General features: G+C 37.9%; 1 protein-coding gene and 1 long non-coding RNA gene across 7 annotated transcripts in view; one reads left to right on the plus strand and one right to left on the minus strand.

Moving 5' to 3' along the window:
- Positions 1-18,693, plus strand: part of LOC123570529 (uncharacterized) — a 450,649-nt gene that overhangs the window by 363,685 nt on the left and 68,271 nt on the right. The window lies entirely within an intron of this gene.
- Positions 1-18,693, minus strand: part of CDH11 (cadherin 11) — a 182,109-nt gene that overhangs the window by 13,055 nt on the left and 150,361 nt on the right. For all 4 annotated transcript variants that reach the window (XM_065536991.1, XM_065536993.1, XM_065536994.1 and 1 more), the window contains 3 exons: positions 12,918-13,054; positions 11,942-12,075; positions 11,590-11,707 (listed from right to left, as the gene is read on the minus strand). In XM_065536991.1, the coding sequence (XP_065393063.1) occupies positions 11,590-11,707; positions 11,942-12,075; positions 12,918-13,054 (389 nt within the window). The remainder of the gene's footprint in view (positions 1-11,589; positions 11,708-11,941; positions 12,076-12,917; positions 13,055-18,693) is intronic.

Here is an 18,693-nt window from a genome sequence, read left to right on the forward strand (position 1 = left end):
CTGCCCTCACAGAGCTCAGATTCTAGTGGGAGATAGGGAAATGTATTATATGATTAGAAATCAGAGTGATAAGAAAAATTGAGGTGAGAGCAGTATTCCTGGAGCACTAGGAAGAAGCAGCCCAAATGGTCTTGAGATGTTAGGCCAGACTTCACCTAAGAGATGACTTTATGTACAGTGAGACTTAAAGGAGGAGGGATAGACATGGGGAGTAAATTCCCTGCACATGGACATGTGAGAGCATGGCATATTTCAGAAACTTGACATGGTTTCAAGTTTCTGAATCTTAAGATTTAAGGTAGCAAGAGAAACGAGATGGTAGAGGTAAAGTGTGCAAGGAGTAAAGCATGGAATGTCTTGCTCACTAAGCCATGGAGTTTCAGTTAAATATATAGGAAATGGAGAGGCAGGAAAGAATTTTTAAAAAGAGAGAGAGAGGCATTGTCGGGTTTTTTTAAATTGAGGATTGAGTGAAGTGGGGGTCAGGCTGGAGTCAGACAGACCTGTTTGGAGGTCACCACGTAGTTACAGCTTCTCTATGGGTAACTCCATTCATGGTCACTATCAAAATTAGTTGTGCTTTCACAGTATAACTAACTTTGCTGGATGTGCTTTTCGGGATTCCCTGATACCAGATTCATATTCACTGTGAAAGCCTTCTTTTAGGATGCTTCCTGGTACTCATCTCTTTATGATTATAGAAGGATGGAAAGAAGAGGCTGTCATAGGGAGCTTAAGAAATATCTAGAATCTGATGAAAGCCACACTGACACTAACTAGAGAAGAAGCATCAGGGACAGAGAAGGCCAAATCAAATAGGGAAGGGGCTTCATGGTATACAAAAGGCTACTCTTAAAATTGATTTACTTGAAAATCCCGAGTATTTTTGTTGTTGTTATAATAGAAACTCATTGAAAACTCCTAAAATTTTCCTTTGCTGCTCAAGTGACAGAAGAACGTTCTGATAGCCATGTAACCCCGTGATCTGATAAACCCTCAATTCTAATTGAGATGGCCCATTGTAAAGCAAGTAGCCCTGGGGTTCTGAGATCCTGGGATGTATTCCAATTTTGGTACTAGTTTTTAGTATGTCAGTGCCTTTATCTCTCAAATTGGCAGCTTGATTCACATGGTGTAATAATTTACAACTGTTTTATAAATTATTATTAGGATTAATTATATATCAAATATTCAGATATTAATATTAAAATTGTTCCCCCTTTAGAGATGAAGAGCAAAGCCAAGCCTTTAATCTCTAGGCCTTGCTTTTTCCTCTGTACCTTATCAAATAATTATTGTTTGGAATAAGAGGTTTGAAAATTAAATTATGAAGTTAATATTAGAATATTGCATTTATAATTACCAGGTCATTAGGTCTGCAGACAAAACTATACTGTCTTCTTGTTAGAATCAAAAAATTGTGATAAACATTAAACATTTATTTTTTAGTAACACAACAATGTAAAATTTTCTCTCTCTGTCTTTCTCTCTCTCTCTCTCTCTCTCACACACACACACACACCCCAAAACACAAATCTTAATTTTAATCTAACACACAGTATGATGTTTAATGATGAAACTCAAGAACTAATTTCCCTATTAAAGTAACAAGTAAACCAAGAGTGGTCATTACTATTGTTATGATATAGCACATACTTGAAAAGTGTCAATCTATGCAATTAGATGAAAAACAAGTATTTTAAAAGATGAAACAAATTGCCATTAATTTTTATGTAGTTATTGCTCTAGAAAACCCAGGAAAATCAGCTAAGTTTTATCACTTTGTAATAATGCCCAATAATAAATAAATAAAATAGTTATACTAAAAATACTAAGAAAATAAAATTAGACCAGATTCAGTCCAGTCTGATACCTAAGAAGCTTGGAAGTCACCTCTCCATCCAAATAAAAAAACAGACAAACTAGAATATAAACAACTTTTCCTAGATTCATAAGAGAATTGAGTTTACAGGGCAAAGAGCTGTCCCCAAACTGGAGACAGACAAGTAGATACAGAGAATCGAACTTACGAGGTTAGGAACCAACAAGCAAAAACTTCCTCAGGAACCAGTGCTGGGGTAGAAAAACCTGAACTGTAATTGACAAATTGATAGAGGCCCAGCATGGAGAAATTAAAAACTCTAGGGGAACCCAGTCACAGGACCTCCCCCCCGACCCCCGCCACACATATGCACATGCACACTTTTGTAATTTTTACCTCTAGGAATTCTACCTGGTTCTCACAGTGAATATCAGAGAAAAAAATCCCTCATGCTATCAGTAGGGGGAGGAAAAAAGGAACCATTTTGAAATACACCAGAGCATTCTGTTCTTAACAAGGTCCGATCTTAGAAAAAACTTTTAAAGGAAGCCCAATCTTCTGGGATTTTATCAGAGACTAACTGACCTGAGGAAAAGAAACTTCCAACTCTAGGCCACCCCAGGTATCCTGTCCCAGCAAAGGAGCGAGAAAAAAACAACTAAGGAGCACTTCTGAAGTTTACAGTTCAGAGGCACAATCTTACTAAAAACTGAGACCCAGTCATAGGACTATGGAATACTAGCCCTTCCTTAACTTACTATCACATTGTTAAATGCTTATTTATAGCAGTTCCTGTTACCCAGAACACCATTTCCGTTATGAAGAAAAAAATTACAAGGCATACTAAAAGGCAAAACAAAAAAATCCTACAATTTGAAGAGACAGAGAAAATATCAAAACCAGGCACACATATGTCAGAGATGTTGGAATTATCTGGCTGGAAATTTAAAACAACTGTGATTAATATGCTAAGGTCTTTAATGGATAAAGTGGACAACATTCAAGAATAGATGGGCGATGTAGCAGAGAGATGGAAATTCTAAGAAAGAGCCAAAAGAAATGCTGGAGGTTAAAACACCAACAGAAATAGAGAATGCCTTCAATGCGCTCATTAGTAGACTGGACACAACTGAGGAAAGAATCTCTGGGCTTGAGGACAGATCAATAAAAATCTCTAAAACTGTAAAGCAAAGAGACAAAAGACTGAAAAAAATAATACCCCAGAATATCCAAGAACTATGGAACTAAAAAAGGTGTAATATATATGTGATGATAATACCAGTAAGAGAAGAGAGAACTAAACAGAAGAACTATTTTAAACATTTATGACAGAATTTCTCCAAATTAATGTCAGATACCAAACTACAGGTGCAGAAAGCTCAGAGAACATCAAGTTGAATCAATGCCAAAAAGAAAGTCCCTACACCTAGTCATATCATATTCAAACTACAGAAAAATCAAGGATTTAAAAAAATGCTGAAAGAGGTCGGGAGAAAAAAACCCACCTTACCCATAGAGGAACAAAGATAAGAATTACATCCATCACGCCTGTAATCCCAGCACTTTGGGAGGCCGAGGCGGGCGGATCACAAGGTCAGGAGATCGAGACCACGGTGAAACCCCGTCTCTACTAAAAATACAAAAAAAAATTAGCCGGCGCGGTTGTGGGCGCCTGTAGTCCCAGCTACTCGGGAGGCTGAGGCAGGAGAATGGCGTGAACCCGGGAGGCGGAGCTTGCAGTGAGCCGAGATCGCGCCGCTGCACTCCAGCCTGGGCGACAGAGCGAGACTCCGTCTCAAAAAAAAAAAAAAGAATTACATCCAGCTTCTCCGAAATCATGCCAGGAAAAAGAGAATAAAGTGAAATAATTAAAGTATTGAGAGAAAAAATTCACCAACCTGGAATTCTCTAACTACCAGAATTATCCTTTAAAAGTGAAAGAGAAATACTTTTTCAGACTAGCAAAAATGGAAAAAAAAATTGTTGCCAGTAGGCCTGCCTTGTAAGAAATGTTAAAATAAGTTCTTTAGAGAACATGGGTCAGAAATCTGGATATATAGAGAGAAAGGAAGAGCGTGGAAGAAGGAATAAGTGATGAAGATTATTTTTCTTATATTTTAATTGATCTAACACATAATTTGTTCACAGTAATAACTGCAACAATGTATTTGATTAGGTATGCTTATTCATATATACAGTGATGAGTCCCTTAGTGACAGGGAAGCATCCTGAGAAATGCATTGTTAGGAAATTTCCTCCTGCAAACATAGTGTACTTAGACAAACATAGATGGTTTAGCTTACTACACATATACCCTATATGGCATAGCCTAATGCTCCTAGGCTGCAATCCTATACAGTATGTTACTCTATTGAATACTGTAGGCAATTATAACACAAGAGTAAATATTTGTGTGTTGAAACATAGAAAAGATACAGTAAAAATATGGCATAAAAGATAAAAAATGGTATGCCTGTATAGGGCACTTAATATGAATGGAGTGTTTGGGACAGGAAGTGGGTGAGTCACTGAGTGAGTGAACGTGCAGGCCTAGGACGTTACCTTACACTACTGTAGACTTTATAAACACTGTACACTTAGGCTACACTAAACTTATAAAAATTTATTGATTTTTTATTATACTTTAAGTTCTACAGTACATGTGCACAACGTGCAAGTTTGTTATATATGTATACATGTGCCGTGTTGGTGTACTGCAGCCATTAACTCATCATTTACATTAGGCATAAATCAACCTTAAGTTTTATTATTATTATTATTTTACCTTTTAAACATTTTTGTTGGCTGAGCACAGTGGCTCACGCCTGAAATCCTAGCACTTTGGGAGGCCAAGGCGGATGGATTACCTGAAGTCAGGAGTTCGAGACCAGCCTGACCAACATGGTGAAACCCTGTCTCTACTAAAAATACCAAAAAAAAAAAAAAATTAGCTGGGTGTGGTGGCGGGCGCCTGTAATCCCAGCTACCTGGGAGGCTGAGGCAGGAGAATCACTAGAACTCAGGAGGCAGAGGCTGCAGTGAGCCGAGATCGCACCACTGCACTCCAGCCTAGGCGACAGAGCGAGACTCCATCTCAAAAAAAAAACCATTTTGTTAAAAACTAAGACATAAACCCACATATTAGCTTATGCCTACACAGGATCAGGATTATCAGCATCACAGTCTTCCACCTCCACATCTTGTCTCACTGCAGGGTTTTTCAGGGGTAGTAACACACATGGAGCTGTTGTCTTCTATGACAAGAAGGCCTTCTTCTGGAATACCTCCTGAAGGACCTGCCTGAAGCTGTTTTAAAGTGAACTTAATTTTGATAAATAGAATGAGTACACTGTAAAATAATGTTTAAAAGTGTAGTTGTAGTAAATACTAGATGATAGGCATTTTTCAGCTCCATTATAATCTTATTGGAACATTTTTGTATATGTGGTCTGCTGCTGTCCGAGACATTGTTATGTGGTGCTGAAACACACACACATACACACACACACACACACACACACACACACACACACACGCTTATTTATGAGTGAAATAAGTGATAGCAATGATATAAGGAACACGAGGGAGAAATTGTGACTAATTTCTTACTATAAGGTACTTGTACTACCTGTGAAGTGGTATAGTGTTATTTGACAGCAGACTTGGATTAATTGTAAATGTATAGCTCAAACTCTAGGGCAATCCATTAAAAAATAAAAAGAAAAAAAGAAAAGAAGTACAGTGGCAGTGGTATGGTTTAAAAGGATAGAAAATAGAATCACATAAAATACTGAGTTGAAATCTCAAAAGTCAGAAAAATAATAGAAAATATTATTTAAAAATTACTTTATAATAGCTTCCAAAATGTAAAGTAGCTAACTATAAACTCAATAAGAAATGCATGGTACAAAAATGAAGAAAACTACAAAGACTTCCTGATCGTAATCAAAGGAGATGGGAAAAATATTTTTAAAATTTTAGTTCTTCTTAAATTGATCCATAAATTTAAGATAAACTCAATAAGATTCACAAAAGTACCTGTCTGGCACCTGAAAAATAATTCTAAGTTATATCAGAAAGAATAAAAAAAGCAAGATCTGTAAAATAGTAATAAAATAAAAATAATGTACAGATAGCATCTGTCGGGTTTCAACATATGTATGTATAAAATTATCAAAGAAAAATGATACCAGAGTAAATAGACAAAATGGGAAGAATAGAAAGTTTAAAAAAATCTAATCACAAAAAATTTAGAAGACAATAAAGATAGTGTTACAAAGCAGTTGGACATGACTAAATATTTCATAAATAATATTTTTAAAATGGCCAACTAGTGGGGGGAAAAGATATATAAGAGAAGAAGAAAAGATAGGTTAATGTTGATACCAATTTTGGGTGAAGAACACCTTGCTAAGGATAATAGTAAATAGAGAAAAACTGATACAAAAAGTGTAACATCTATACTTAAGAACACAGCAGAATCAGAATTAAAAGAACATTAAAACATTAGGAAAGTCTATGCAGAATGGAAGGTGGGTCAAAGGTGAATAGCATTAATAGATGAACAGCCTTCACAAATCAATTGCAAACAGACAAATATATAATTTGAGAGGTGGGCAAAGGACATAAACAGCCAGTGTATAAGAATAAAAGAAGAACTGATTAATAATTATTAAAAACATCTGGCTTTAAGTGATGAAAGTAACTGGAACCTAAAATGTTACATCTAACTTACCAAACTGTCAATGATTAAAAAGAGTAATACTAACTAGAATTGACTTGCATGTGAGAAAATAAAACCTCACCTGTTTTACTAATGGTATTAAAAATGGTATAACATTTCTGATGAACAGTTTATTAATTAAGTAGCAATAGCTTTTGATCCAGTAATTCCACTCTAGGAATTTCCTTTATTTGTTTGTTGTTTGTTGCACTCCAGACTGTCACCCAGTCTAGACTTGATGCTTTTACTCAGCATGATATAAACCATTATCTCAAGTTTTCTATGGAAAGCAGTCACCCAATCTGGAGCGCAGTGGTGCGATCTCAGCTCACTGCAACCTCCACCTCCCGGGTTCAAGCAATTCTCTTGCCTCAGCCTCCCGAGTAGCTGGGACTACAGGCTCATGCCGGCATGCCCGGCTAATTTTTGGTATTTTAGTAGAGACGGGGTTTCACCGTATTGCCCAGACTGGTCTTAAACTCCTGAGCTCAGGCAATCCACCCGCCTCGGCCTCCCAAAGCACTCTAGGAATTTATCCTGAAAGCATAATTAGATATTTGACGAAAGTGTGGAAAACAATGTACGTACTTACAGTCAACTGATATTATATATCCTCATAGTTGAAGTTAGAAAGACAACTTGAAAATATTGACATAAATATACTGATTTGTATCACATACTATTAAGTGAGAAAACAAGTGGACATGTATTTAACAGTTGCTTTTCTATTTCTTTTTTTCTTAAGAAAAGAAATGTATGCAAAAAAAGGATATATAAATAGCAGTGACTATTTCTGGGTAGTCTATTATCAACTTATTTTATTGTTTTAATATCATTTTTGCTGGTTTGTATTTTTCAATTTCCCTGCAAGAAATAGGTATTAATTATGTAATAGAAGCAAATTATAAACTTCTTTGCCAATATATTTTACTACAATTATTATGGCTGTGATGAAAGTGAAAATTGAAGAACTTTGTCCTCCGCTGTTCACACATTCCCTGGAATCCTAGATTAATCCATAAATTAAATTTCAGAATTTGCCTCTTCTGAGGATTGTTATTATTGACAATGAGATAAACAAAGACTTTTTGAAATGAATTTACTAGAAGAGACACGAGCTTTATATTCATTTTACCATTTGCCGTGTACAACCAACAGGGCCCTCCAAATATTTAGATTTAGTTTTTGCACTTATTGCTGTGTGACCTTGGGCAAATCACTGACCCTTCTGATGTCTCATATTCTTTCTTTATCTTAAAATTGGATAAAAATACACCACCTGCCTGCCCTGTGCAGCTGTTTGAAGAATTAGGTGAAACAATGACATGAGAAGGTTTTTTATAAACCAGTTAAGAGCTACATAGAGGAGAGATATGATCTCAGTCTTCTTTTTTTCTTTGCACTTTTCTCATCCATTACATATTTCTTGTGATTTAAGAGATGCCACATGCCTGATATTTTCAAAGTAAATGCATCTCAAAACCTGGGCGAACCAGCTCTTCATCTGCCCGAACAGCACCATTCCTGATATTAATAGCCCAAGATGGACTTAAATGTTGAAGAATCATCCAGTGTTCTACTTTCCTGCTGCCTGCTGAGTCGGCTTTGAAGCTCAGGCTGCAGAATGGAATAAGATAAAATGAAATAAAAAGCTTGTGTGTATTAAGATGGCTTTTCCTTTATATTTCTAAAAACGCCGAACGCTTATGCCGGAGTTTAGGCAAACACAATACTGATTATTTACATGGCATAATGGAAGTAAACACTCAAGGAGAAAGAGACTTGATGCTTTTACTCAGCATGATATAAACCATTATCTCATGTTTTCTATGGAAAGCAGTCTCAGCCGAGAAATTTGGTAACTCAGTAGGCTATTAATAGGATGTGGAATGTGATTACTCCTTTTGGATTACTTCAATATGTAATTACTTTTAGGAGCTAGTAGAAAGAAACTCTATTAAATGATAATTATAGGACTGTATTTGCTTTAAGGTTCTATAATAGCTTTAAACATGGGAGTTTTCATTAACTGTTTGCCATAGTTAATAAAGTAATTTTTCTTAAAAAGTAGCAATTTCCTGCAAAAATGGTTGCTCAACAGTGGTATTAGTCTCTTATAGGAGAGGGCAGGGGAGACGAATTGTTCCATAGATTGGCTCATCTAGGGTTATATAATCCCCTTGAAAAATATAGATGGTATCCGCAAAGTATTGTGACAAACTAAAATACTTATAACTTCCTAGAGAACAATATGTCTTAGTATAATGTTTTCAGAGGTTAACAACAACTCAATATGATTGCACAAATAAAAAGAAAACGTACAGGGCAGGTGATGGAGGCAAAGTTATCACAGCAGGGAAAGCTTAGTAAAGGTTCTGTTTATAGGTGTCCCATGATAAACAGTAATATTGCTAGGAATACAGCCCCAGGAGTTAGACCTCCAATGTCAGTTGAGAATTGCGTCAACACAGATAAAAGATTGACCACAAATATTTGAGAAGCTAGACAAAAGATGGCAGCTAAGAGTCATATGAGAACATCTGAGTTTTCTGGACAACTGAATCAATCTCTTCACTATTGTTAAAACTAAATCCATTATGCAATATATTGTTACAAGCATTTCTTTGTCAGAAAACTGATATAAGCCTAAGCTGAAAAAATACAGCCGTCTGTCAGTTCAAGGTGGAACTGGAAACAAATTTGAGAATGCAGAAAATTCTAAGAGTGAACACAGGGCTTTTCATAAATTCAAATGCAGAAGTATACACATCTTAGAAAGCATTATGCAAACACGATTAGTGCCACTCTGTTCAATTCAGCTCAGTACACACTTTTCGATGTTCACTGTGTGCCCGAGTTTCCCTGTTTTAGAGAAAACTATCATTACAAAATGAATTCCTATATTACATATGTGTGTCCCATGAGGTGTGTGTGTTTCTGGTTGAGAGCTATCCATTTACGTTAGTGCTTTGCAGAATTATCTCCTTCAGAGACTTACAAGTGCACATTCACCAAAGCCAAAAAGTAACAGAAAAATCCTAGTGTAAATACAAACTTAATGCGTGCTAAGTAACATTTCTGTTTTAAAATGATGGGAATCATTTACAAATTGAATCAGGGGTTGTTTCGTAGGCTTCTTTTAAAACACATTTTTCTACATATAACTTCCTTCACACTTCAGTTCTTAAGAGCAAGTTCATTAGAGAAAGCAAGGCATTGGGAGAGAAAAGGCTATCGTAACACCTAGGACATTTTGCCTCATCATCTCATTTGGTGAGTGCTTGACTTATAAGGCCCCATAATTAAATACTCATGTAAGTTCAAGAAATAATAAAGTAAATCAAATCACAGACTCTCAAAATCCAAGTAGCATGGGGTGCACCTGTCAGGCCTCTGAGCCCAAGCCAAGCCATCGCGGGTGCAGGCGGGCTGAGAACGAAAAGAGAGTGAGCGAAGGGAGATAAGGGTGGGGCTGTTTTATAGGATTTGGGTAGGTAAAGGAAAATTGCAGTCAAAGGGGGGTTGCTCTCTGGCGGGCAGGAGTGGGGGTCACAAGGTGCTCAGTGGGGGAGCTTTTTGAGCCAGGATGAGCCAGGAAAAGGAATTTCATGAGATAATGTTATCACTTAAGGCAAGGACTGGCCATTTTCACTTCTTTTGTGGTGGAATGTCATCAGTTAAGGCTGGGCAGGGCATTTGCACTTCTTTTGTGGTTCTTCAGTTACTTCAGGCCACTGGGCATATACGTGCAAGTCACAGGGGATGCGATGGCTTGGCTTGGGCTCAGAGGCCTGACAGCACCTGTCTGCTTTAATCATCAACACGGAAGGATTCAGTGGTTAAGGCTATAGCATCCGGCCTCTGAAAGCCTGGGTTTAAACCCAGCTGTAACTTCTATTTGGTTGATTGATTTGAGACAAATCATTTAATGATTCTGTGCCTCATTTTTCTCATGTATGGAATGAGGGTGACAATAATGCCTACCTATGGTGGTGTTAGGAAAATTAAGTGGACAGAATGTGGAAAGGATCTTGGCATGGGTCGTGGAGCACAGCAACTGGTATTTATGGTACTGATGATAGCGATATCAGTAATGGGGAAAGTAATAATACTTACTAGAAAGTTTAAGATTCTTTAAGCCTGTTCTTAGTCACTGGGAGAGCAATCAACCTATGGCCTAGCACATGGCTAGCATAGATTGCATGAATATAGCAATCGGTATTCCTCCTTTCACTCCCATGTTAAATGGTGGCCTCTGTCTCTCTGTTTCCACAGGCCTGCACCATCACAAACTTAAATGGGCAATTTCACTACCAAGTAATGCACAGAGAAAAACAGTGTGGATAAGAATAAAAAATATTTACATATATTCATCATTCCTGGCTCTTCCACCAACTTTATCTAGGGACTGCATCAGGTCTGGGACTACATAAACAAAAACATCAATTTCTAATAATCTGCAAGCCTAGACCTCGTTAACTAATGAAAGGGGAAGCAGAAATCATATTAAATTTTGCCATTTTTATAACGGACAAACAATGCTTTGTTTCATGCCGTTCAGGCAACAATTCTGCAACTACTTTTAGATATCAAGCTCTGTTCCCAGACACACTGCATTAAAACTGTGCTTGGAAGGGAAGGCCAGCTGAAAGATTAAATTGCCTTACAAAGTTGAACTAATCTCTTTTAATGCTTTACTTGATATCAATATTCATAAAGCCATCCTTCCCCCAAGGGTTTATCAACCTCTTGAAAAAAAAGATAAATGGAGTTGTTTGCATATTGACCCTGTAAGCTTCTGCTCTTAGTTTTCCCACTGCTTCATGAATATCAAAGCCAAAAAAAGTAAAATAAAATTAGACTCACTTATTCACATGCATCAAATGAGCCCATGTTTCCGAACAGAGGTGGCATTATTATTTCCGGTTTGTTCTTCAACAGGAAGACATTATAATGATTAGTGAAAATACTTGTGCTATGCAATATAAACGCCATTTGTTTTCCAGTTCTACTTCTCTGAATGCATAGGAACCTTAGTACGAACCTCGGTTGTCTCTGACTGTGAAATTTGGATTGTGAATGATTTCAGGGGGTAGGCTGAAGATAAATCTTGGTCCGTTGGCTGTGTCATCCTTGTCATCTGCACTAATTGTAACAATTGGCTGAAAGAGAAAGGTGGCCCATAAATAAATCATGCTGACTTTGGCACATCATTTATTCAAAAATTCCTGGCTGGCTAGAAAGTCTGATTTTAATTAGAGAATATAGCTTCAGAGCCAAACCATGGCTCTGAAACCTTTTTGGGCAGTGGTTGGTATCTCCAGGTGATGCTTTAAAAAACACACTCTATTTCCAAGTGCATTGCTCCTAGCCAGAAATAGAGAAAGCAGGATTACCTGGTTGGAAAGTGGCTTGGTCTGATCACTCTCACAGATGAAACCTTCATAAGGGGCAGCAAACTTGGGAGCATTATCGTTGACATCAAGGATCCTAATGGCCACTGGGACTTTGGCTTCCTGATGCCGATTGTCTGGGAAGAGAGAATGCAGACAGTCAAGAAAGGTCAAGGAGAAATACACATTCGTCCAAGCATATTCTTGGGAAAGAGTAAGCTCCAGCGACCCATTTGGACCGTGCAGGGAAAGATATTCTTGTCGCAGAATCTATGTAAGAGCAGAAGGGTGCTAAGTACAGTGGGAGAGGCATGTCTTGGAATAAATATCGATGTTAAGACCAGTAAGAGCTAAAACACTTTTCCACGTTTGCTGACTATGATGCTGAGCTTTAGTTCTAAAGGCTTATCATGGAGCCTGATCCCCAGACAGTAATCTATCAAAGTGGTTCTTAAATGTGGGAGTCCTCAGAAAAGCATTAAAACCATCTGGGAACATGTTGGAAACAAAAATTCTCAGGCCCTATCCCAGACCTACTGAATCAGAGGCTCTGGGGCAGGGTCCAGAAATCAGGCTTAATGACTGATCAGCTTGATGCATGATTAAGTTTGAGGTGTTGTCTATAGATGAACAAGAAGCCACAAACCTTGGACCTAAGGACTTTGCTTTTCTGGGTTCGGCAAAGACTAGTGACTAGATGGAGTGGGAAATCTTTTAGTGATTGTTATGAGTTTCAAACTCCTGAAGGCTGCCGGCTCTCTCGCCAAGTCTATACCCAGTTCTGTCAGAAAAAGCAAAAACATTTCCCTTTGCCTATGTGTCTTCCTAGAGAGATAACCAAAAACACATTTTAAAGACTGAAAAATCTGTTTAAAACCAAAAACGTTAGTCTATCTCAGCTATTTTATTTCCCAGAATATAGAGTCTGAAGCAATAATACTTGGTAAAGCAGAATCAAAACCCTGAGAAGAATACTTACGGATTTCTGCTGCAAAGACAGTGATGTTGAGCCAGGCTGTTTCCTCTCTATCCAGAGGTTTTGTAGTTTTAATAAAACCATCCTCTGGATTAATAGTGAAAAATCTGTCGAGGTCAGTGTGACGATCGATGGAATACCTAAGCAGAATGCAAATGAGGCAATTAGACTAAGACATTCAGAGCAGCTTAATATTTGAATATTTTCTCCATACTATATTTAAAGCAAGCTTCTCAATGAATTACTTAAGCTAGATTTTCTTTCTAATCAAATTTACTTTTGAAACTTTGTACACGAATCTTTTATAGAAATAACTTTGCCACGTTGGAATTCCTTATTCAGTACAATGAATGAAAGGGTTGTTTAGCATATTTGACTGAGAAGTATAATAACGTGATGCATATTTCTCCACATTTACTACAATCACCCATCTTCTGAATATTTATGGAACTGCATTTGGAAAGTGAGTTTGCCTTGCTCCCAAACTACTCAGAAAGTCACAAATGTATCAAAACTTTGCCAGATTTTTGCATATGAAATATTAAATACGTTCAAGTGTATTTAAATTTATCAAGATCATGTACAGACCTAAAAATCAGTTTGTCTTTATTTAAAGAAAAATGCAGCCTGGTGCAGTGGCTTACTCCTGTAATCCCAGCACTTTGGGAGGCCAAGCTGGGTGGATCATTTGAGGCCAGGAGTTCAAGACCAGCCTGGCCAACATGGCGAAATCCCATCTCTACTGAAAAACGTACAAAAACTAGCTGGGGATGGAGGCACACACCTATAATCCCAGTTACTTTGGAGGCTGAAGCATGAGAATCTCTTGAACCCGGGAAGTGGAGGCTGCAGTTAGCTGAGATCACACCACTGCACTCCAGCCTGGGTGACAGAGCGAGACTCTGTCTCAAAAAAAAAAAAAAAAAAGAAAAAAAGAAAAAAGAAAAAAAAGAAAAGAAAAGAAAAAAGAAAATGTTAACTATATTTTAGTAAATCTGTTTAGTTTATTTAGTTTCAGGGGTTCTCAGTTAGCTTGGCTCGGAATTCCAGTATGCAATGTACAAAGTAAGCTTGGCCATTTACTAATAGGGCATTTTCCCATATTTTAATGACTCCAGGCTGTGCATAATAGTTCATTTTAATGACTCCAGGCTGTGCATAAAATTTTAGTCACTCCCATCCACTAAGTTAACTTTTTACTAATAAAGGATAAAAAAAGTCACATAATATTATTGGGCTGTATTTATGGCAAAGTGAGGTGGCAGACAGGAAGAATGGCTTTTGCTAGGTTGTAGTAAGGTAAAGTAACTTGCCCAGGATACAGTCTTGTTGTAATGGGTCTGCTGAACTCCAAAGCCTCTTCCCTTACCACTCCCTTAGACTAACTCCCAAACGGAAAAGAACAATAATGGGTTACGTTAATTCAGGTAGTATGCTGACCTTCATAAATGGGTGATTTTCTGCTCTTAGAGGTCTAAGCTATGATTTACAAAAATTTACAAAATGAGTATGTCAGAAGGCCTTCAGTGGTGGTCAAAAATCAAAGAATAATTAGAGATAGCAGAGACTATGAATATCAGAAGGTTTAATCGCCTAGATTTACAAATGATGAAATTTACAAATGGCCTATGTCCAGTTTCTGGAAGAGACAATATTGGAAGTCAGATCTTCTAATCCCAGATCATGTTGTTTTCAGGAAAGAGGGACCCCCACTGAGCGGCAGTTCACAGTATATAAACATGAGCTCATTCACGATGTCACTTAACTTCACAGCTCCCCATAAAAATGGAATGATGAGTCCCTGGCACAGTGACAAAACCAAAGATATTCACACACCTCCTCAATGTCAGGAGATGCTCAGTAACTGAGCCCTCAGCAGATAACACTATGTGGAAAGGAGTCAAAAAAATAATCAAAGACTTTTTTTCCTTCCATGAGGGAGCTCACTATTTAGTTGGCATGACAACACACATGTGGGAAAAAAGATCATTAATAATTCAAGGCATTATTCCACAGAAATGAAGGGTATGAGTTTTGGGTTTTGGAAGTCCTAAGTACAACTTCATAATTGGCTATACATAAGCTAGATGATAATGGAAAAGCCATTTAAGTTCTTTGAGCCTTAGCATGTTTATCTTCTAAAATGGAATTAATATATATATATTTTTTCCAAATAGAATCTCACTATGTTTCCCCAGCTTGTCTTGAACTGCTGGGCTCAAGTCATCCTCCTGCCTCAGCCTCCTGGGTAGCTGGGATTGCAGGAACCTGGCTGAACTGGAATATTAATAGTACCTAACTCTTTTGTTATCTGTGAGAATTCAATAAAATAATAAATGTTTAAGATACATAATGTAGTGACTCACACATATAAGCAGTGCAACCAACAATAACTGCTATTGGTTTTGTTGTTGATGCTGCTGTTACACACTGAGAACAGACTGTGGAAGCTCTCATATGTAAGAGCATGACCTTCATCCTATAGCCAGTGAGAAATCATGGAATGCTTTGAGCAGAGAAGCATATAAATGGATACAAGCTCTCAAGGAGATCAAAAACATATGATGGGCAAGATGGTCTGAGGAAGAGAGAGTAGAAGAAGGAGCAGAGGAAACTTAAGGATTTGATGCTGTTTTTAAATACATGAGGTGATGAGAGTGAAGTACAGGGGTGACAGAGGAAATGGAATCCTAAATGATGACGAAAGCCCCAGTAGGATTTAGTGGATATTTGGGCATCTAGGGGAGGCTGAGAGAGTCCCAGGTAGCTTCTCACCTGAATGTCTGAGAGAGGGAGATTAAAGGACATCGAAAAAGAAAATATTTGCTATTGTGAATAGTGCTGTGATGAACAGTTGAGTGCTTGTGTCTTTTTATTTTCCTCTGGATATATATTTTTACATAAATATTTATAAAATTGATTTTCCTTTGGATATATGTCCTGTAATGAGACAGGATCAAGCATATCCCCAACCTCAGCACTACACAATATAACCATTAACAAACCTACACATATACCCCCGAATCAAAAATAAATGTTGAAATTATTTAAAAAATTAAAAAGAAAAAAGAAAAAAAAAGTCAATTACCAGGGAGGAAAGGTTGACATTTAATTAAGGATATGTCAAAATGCTCAGAGAGCAAAGACTCAACTCTATTGTAGGCTTCAGGAAGTCAAGGGTGGAAACAGCTGTTTTTGTTTTAAAGTATGTCACAATAATTATAAAATCAAAAATATATCTTGGATAAATGAGTAAGCCAGTGAAAGAGAAAGCAAATGGGTGAAAGTACACAACAGACAGTATCATAAATGCAGAATTAGAGTCGGGGAGAAAGATCAGCCTAGGGGCAGGAAATCTGAAGCATCAACTTAGGTCAATTACCACTTGGGTAAAACCCTATAGGTGAGTGGACACAGAGAGAGAAAGGACCAAGTCGATGCCTGGACAGGGATCAAAGACTAGTGAAGACATCAGGTACAGTGTTATCTGAGGCATAAGAGGTTAGTGCCAAGAAAACTAAAGGGAGAGAATATTTTAGAAAGGGAATTGTAAACAAAAATGTGTCTAATGCTACAATCTGAGAAAAAAAGATCTGCAGAATGTCCAAAAAGTTAAGAGTTAGGGTGATATTGCAAGGCCTCCATTATATGTCCAAGGACACAAATTTCCACAAAGGTGAAGAGAAACAACCAGGAAATTAGGTAGGGAGGATAAAAGACCCATTAGATAAAAAGTTTTGAGGCCTGGCGCAATGGCTCATGCCTATAATCCCAGCACTTTGGGAGGCCAAGGAGGGTGGATCACCAGAGGTTGGGAGTTTGATATCAGCCTGGCTAACATGGTGAAACCTGTCTCTACTAAATATACAAAATTAGCTGGCCATGGTGGCACATGCCTGCAATCCCAGCTACTTGCTTGAACCCGGGAGGCAGAGGCTGCAGTGAGCTGGGATCACACCACTGCACTCCAGCCTGGGTAACAGAGTGAGACTCGGTCTCCAAAAACAAACCAACCAACCAACCAACAAACAAGCAAACAAAAAAGTTTTGAACAGACTAGGTGCGATGGTTCATGCCTGAAATCCCAGCATTTTGGGAGGCTGAGCCAGGAGGATCACTTAAGCCCAGGAGTTTGAGACCAGCATGGGCAACATAGTGAGAACCCCCTCTCTACAAAAACAAAACAAAACAAAAAATTAGGCAGGCACAGTGGCATGCACCTGCTGTCCCAGTTACTTGGGAGGCTGATGTGGGAGGATCACCTGAGCCTAGGGAGCTCAAGTCTGTAGTGAGCCATGATGACGCCACTGCACTCCAGGCTGGGTGAAAGAGTGAGACCCTGTCTCAAAAACAAACAAAAAAGCTTTGAATATTCTCCTATAATTTGTCTGACATTTCTAAAGAACAAAGACCTAAGTAGGTAGAAGTAGGGGGTTGGTTCGAGTGTGGTATTGAGCACCTTGGATAATTATAGACATGGAAATTGCCTACATGCACAGAACAGCTACCATTTGAAAACATGACCCAAATAACCAATTGCAGATGTGAATCCTTGGAGACAATGAGGTGCAGAGCAAATGAGTAAGTGTTTTTACGTCACAGTCACTGCTCTTCTAAAAAGTTTATAATGCACCTCGATATTCTAGGCCAAAGATAACTCATTTAAAATTCACACTGTGAAGATTTTTAAGTAGTTTAAAGGTGTTAGAAGGGTCCATAGTCATTATTTAATGTATCTTTCTGCACGAAGAGAATATAGTAATCAAACCTTCTTGGGAAATCTTTCCATTAGTGGCTGCTGGGTTAAAGTAAAAAGCTCAAAATGAACTCAAGACAGATCTGGGCTAAAATCCAATGTTCGACACTGACCGTCCATGCGATTTTAGAGAAGTCCCATCATTGCTCCGAGCCTCAGTCTTCCCACCTATTCAATTCTAGAGAAGCCATAGCCGCAAAGGATGTCAGTGAGAACTGACTGAAATAAGTTTGTAAAACCTGTTGTACGAGGCTGAAAAGATGCTCAGTAAATATTAATTATCTCTCTTTTCCTCAGAAGAATCAATGTTCAAAGATCCAAAAGCAACCCAACATCACTTAGAGCTGGGAATTCCTTCTTCCCTGCCACTATTTTCTTTGATATAAATGGACAAACTCCATTGTCCATGTAATTTGTTTTCATATTTAGATCCATTTACTTTTTCTTAAGTGTCTGCCTCCTTAAGTATACTGGGAACCCCCAGTGTGTGCTCAATGAAGATTTGTCAGATAAATGTGTGAATAAGATGTCATCACTGCTATCACGCTTCCTGTTTTACACTCAAAAACTGTGAGCTTGACCTTCTAAGCCAAATCAGGAGTTATTTTATTTATTTACTCAATAAATATTTGCTAGACATCGACTTTGGGCCATGTACTCTGTTTGGTGGAAGGTGCAGTGATGATCTAGAACAGGGGTCAGCAAACATGTTCTGCAAAGGGCCAGCCAGCAAATGCTTAGCTTGTGCGGGAATTAGAATCCCTGTCTCAACTACTCAACTCTGCCCTTGCAGCAGGAAAGAAGACGTAGGTAATATGCAAACAAATGATGTGACTGTCTTCCCATATAACATTATCTACAAAAATAGGTGGTGAGAAAAAAGATGAAGAATTCACAGTTTCTGATTTCAAAACATAGTACAAAGTTATGGTGATGAAGGCTATGTGGTACTGCCGTATGGATAGACATATAATTAATGGAATGTAATCAAGAGTACAGAAGCAAACCTGGTTTCTATGACTA

Source organism: Macaca fascicularis, chromosome 20 (genome assembly GCF_037993035.2).
Source record: "Macaca fascicularis isolate 582-1 chromosome 20, T2T-MFA8v1.1".
NCBI lineage: Eukaryota > Metazoa > Chordata > Mammalia > Primates > Cercopithecidae > Macaca > Macaca fascicularis.